Source organism: Lytechinus pictus, chromosome 5 (assembly GCF_037042905.1).
Source record: "Lytechinus pictus isolate F3 Inbred chromosome 5, Lp3.0, whole genome shotgun sequence".
Classification (NCBI taxonomy): Eukaryota; Metazoa; Echinodermata; class Echinoidea; order Temnopleuroida; family Toxopneustidae; genus Lytechinus; species Lytechinus pictus.
Window position 1 is genome coordinate 36009107 of NC_087249.1, and position 3652 is coordinate 36012758.

General features: G+C 42.0%; 1 protein-coding gene across 1 annotated transcript; it reads right to left on the reverse strand.

Annotated features, from left to right (window-relative positions):
* Positions 1–204: 204 nt before the first annotated feature.
* Positions 205–2019, reverse strand: LOC135154173 (uncharacterized). Its single transcript, XM_064099482.1, has one exon. It carries the CDS (start codon positions 2017–2019, stop codon positions 205–207), a length of 1815 nt encoding a protein of 604 aa, XP_063955552.1.
* Between the last annotated feature and the right edge of the window lie 1633 nt (positions 2020–3652).

Below are 3652 nucleotides of genomic sequence, written 5' to 3' on the forward strand. Positions count from 1 at the left end.
GTGCGCGCTTTTGGGTAATAGACCATTAATGACGTAAGTTACGTAATAATAAAAGAGTATGATTTAGGTTTCGTAACAATAAAAATATTTCGTAATAATAAGAGTGTCTAACTGAGACCGCGCACGCTGCACATTGCACAGAGAGATCATAATAAACAAGATAGCTGAATTAAGGAAATTAAGGCAAAGAGGAAAAAGATATGATTATCTATAGAATGTGAATGCGTTGAGCCAAGACAGATCTTTGTTCAGGCCACTTTCAAACGTGCGGCTTTTGACGATATGTCTCAGCTCAGCCCATTTCCGTTCCTCTGCCGATCTGTATCCTCCGCCGAAGATGCAGACTTTGATATCTTTGACAGAGTGATTAGGGAGGTTGAAGTGGTCGGCCACTGGAAAGTCCTTTTTGTTTTTGGTGATGGAGCTTTTGTGGTTATTGAATCTGGTGCGAAATTTGGTGCTGGTTTCACCAATGTAAGTGACCCCCGGGCATTTGGTACACATTATGCAATACAAGACATTCTGTGCGTCACATGTGTGGTTAGGGGGGTGGACAGTAAGGGACTGAGAAATTTTTACTGTGCTATCGGTGGTTAAGTAAGTGCACACTTGGCATCGTGGCTTGCCACATCTTTTGTTGCCTTTTGGGGGCGAAGGTTTTGGCAGTTCGCTCCTTACTAGTAGCTTTCTAATGCTAGGAGGCTGGCGTTGTGAGTGAAGGGGAGGATCGCCCATAGCGGTAGAGAGTTTAGGGTCAAGGTTGATATTCGCAGACCATTCCCTCTTTGTGGTTTTGGCAAACCTTTTGGCCTGGGGATGGTATGTAGTAACAAGAGGGATCCTTTCGTTATTCCCTTGTTTTGGTTCTGCAGATAGGAGATCCTCTCTTGATTTTTTTCTAATCTGGGTAAGGGCATGGTGGACAAGTCTAGGTGGGTAGCCTCGTCTGATGAAAAGTTCACCGAGGTTCGCAGCGTCCGCCTCAAACACTTTGGGGTCTGATGTGATACGTTTGTACCTTAGCAGTTGACTGTACACAATCGATTTCTTCGTGTGGGATGGATGGAATGAATTATACTCAAGATAGGAGAAGGAATCGGTTGGTTTGATGTATACACTAGTACTTAACGAATCACCATTCTTAGAAACATTGACATCCAGGAAGTGGATTTTCTCTCTTGAGTTCTCAATGGTAAATTGAATGTTAGGGTTGTGGGCATTGAAAGCATTGTGGAACGATGCCAGATCGTCCTCAGTATGGGGCCAAATCAAAAAGATGTCGTCGATGTATCTGATGTACAATGACGGTTTGAGACTACATTTGGAGAGAAAATCCTCTTCAAGGACAGCCATGTACAAGTTAGCGTACGCTGGTGCCATCTTTGTCCCCATTGCTGTACCTTTGCATTGAAGGTAATACTTCTCATTGAACTCAAAGTAGTTGTGTTTCAGAATGAAATCCACCATGGAGGACAAGTCCTCAATTTCCTGATCGGGAGTACCCTGTTTTTGTAGAAATATACGAAGGGCTTCTACACCTTGGTCGTGGGGGATGTTGGTATAGAGGCTCTTAACATCCATGGTTACGAGTATGGAGTCTGATGTAAGGGGAGCAGACTTGATCTTGTTCAAAAAATCTGTCGTGTCTTTCACATAGCTTTTAATGTTAGGTAGAAATGCCTGAAGTTTTTCGTCGACACACTTAGACATAGGCTCTGTTAGAGAATCAACGCTTGAGACAATGGGTCTACCAGGGGGAATGATCTTAGTCTCCCTACATTTCTCTGCTATCTTTTGTACATCAGACTCGTCGCTTCCACAGATATTCTTGACCATTTGAGGTAATTTGTGAATCTTGGGTAACAGGTAAAATTTACTCACCCTAGGGTTATTAGGCACCAGCGTACTAGAGTCACTAACAGTTTTGAGATTCTTCACACATTGTAGGGCTTGTTGCTGGTATTCCTGTGTGGGGTCTTCTGTCAAAGGAGAATAGAATGCCTCATCGGTGATAAACATCGGTGATAAACATATGTATATATATATATATATATATATATGCAATTAATTCTAAAGCAAAAGCACGCGCTAGCCGCAGAATAAATTTTAGATTGATCAGATATGCGCTATATGTACAGTCAATGTGAGTATGTGACTAAGTTTGACTATTTATAATTGAGGAAAGAAATAATAATTCTAGAAAATGAAATTATGTATTTGTCAGGTATATTCCAAGCAATTTCCAAAATCGTTAAACCATTAATTTCAAAGATTAAGTGTCAAAATTAAGCACTAAAAGTGCACAGTGGTCATCACGAGGGGAAAAGGTACGAGGAAAATGTACCTTACACTAGTATGGGACTAGATATTCGTCCCCGCAGACACGGCGATCAGCCCGTGTGTGCGCGCTAAGATTTTATCATTCTGCGGCTCGCGTGCTAAGAATGAACTTGATTTTTCTCTCAATTACGAAACTCATCTTGGAAAAGGTTACATCCAACATGCATTGATATACTCGTAAAATTTATCGTCATGTATTTTTTACACAAAAAATGAGAATATAAGCCTTCTTTTGGAGAACAAATAGTACCCAGGTAACAATACAGCGTTGGACCAACGTTGGGAATTTTTTTCCCAACGTTGCCTCAACGTTGGCAGGCAAACGTTGCATCATCGATAGAAGTGCGCACGCGCATACATCGTCAGACCAACAACATTTCCAACGTCAGTTCAACGTTGTCCAGCAAAATGTTCCAACGTTGTCTGGCAACGTTGATCCAATGTTGGCTAAATAGTCAAATACAACGTTGCTACAACGTTGGCAAGCAACGTTGCATCATCATTAGAAGTGCACGTCCATACATCGTCAGACCAAGAACATTTCCAACGTCAGTTCAACGTTGTCCACCATCAATTCCCCAACGTTGGTCTCATGTCGGCTGAGTCGATCAATAACAGCACCAATGTGTTTGTTGTTTAATAATCGTGTTGTAAATTATGTTATATCGATACTTAATTGTGATCGGTCTCTTGGCCGCGACGATCTCAATAAACCACACGTAACCTTGTACTCCGCTTGATTGTTGCCTTTAATTCATTATTATTGTCTTGGCGTGGTGGCAGCGGTGGGATCTGAGCAAAGCCAGTCCTTTAAATAGTCCTATAAACTTAATCCAGACTCTAGGTAATTTAACCCCATTACTAGGGATCAGGCGCTCCGTGTTCTATCGGTGATAGCTAGGTCTAGGTTTCTTTAATATTTATAGTGTGTGTTGTAGTCCCATCAATTGGTATAAGTAACAATCGCATGAAGATACATAGGGACGCCGTGTCGGTCGCGGCCAAGAGCACCGGCCCCCCCGCGAAGGGACCCGGTTAGTGCGGAGCCGCTTCAGCGCTCTGGTAGTTGTGACTCGAGAGAGAAGTCAATTGCTTGTTTGAATGTACCTTATTTTTATGCAAGTACATGATGAAAGAAGAGTGAAGGTAGAGGTGAAGAGTGGTAATCAGGTGAATATGATCAGTGAGCAGGTTGCAGATGATTTGGAGCTAGAGATAGTAATGGATGATTATGCTTTATATGATTATTGTATTGATGCTGCCTTCGAATACAATGTTGTTGGTTACACAGAGTTCAGCCTCTTTACCAAAG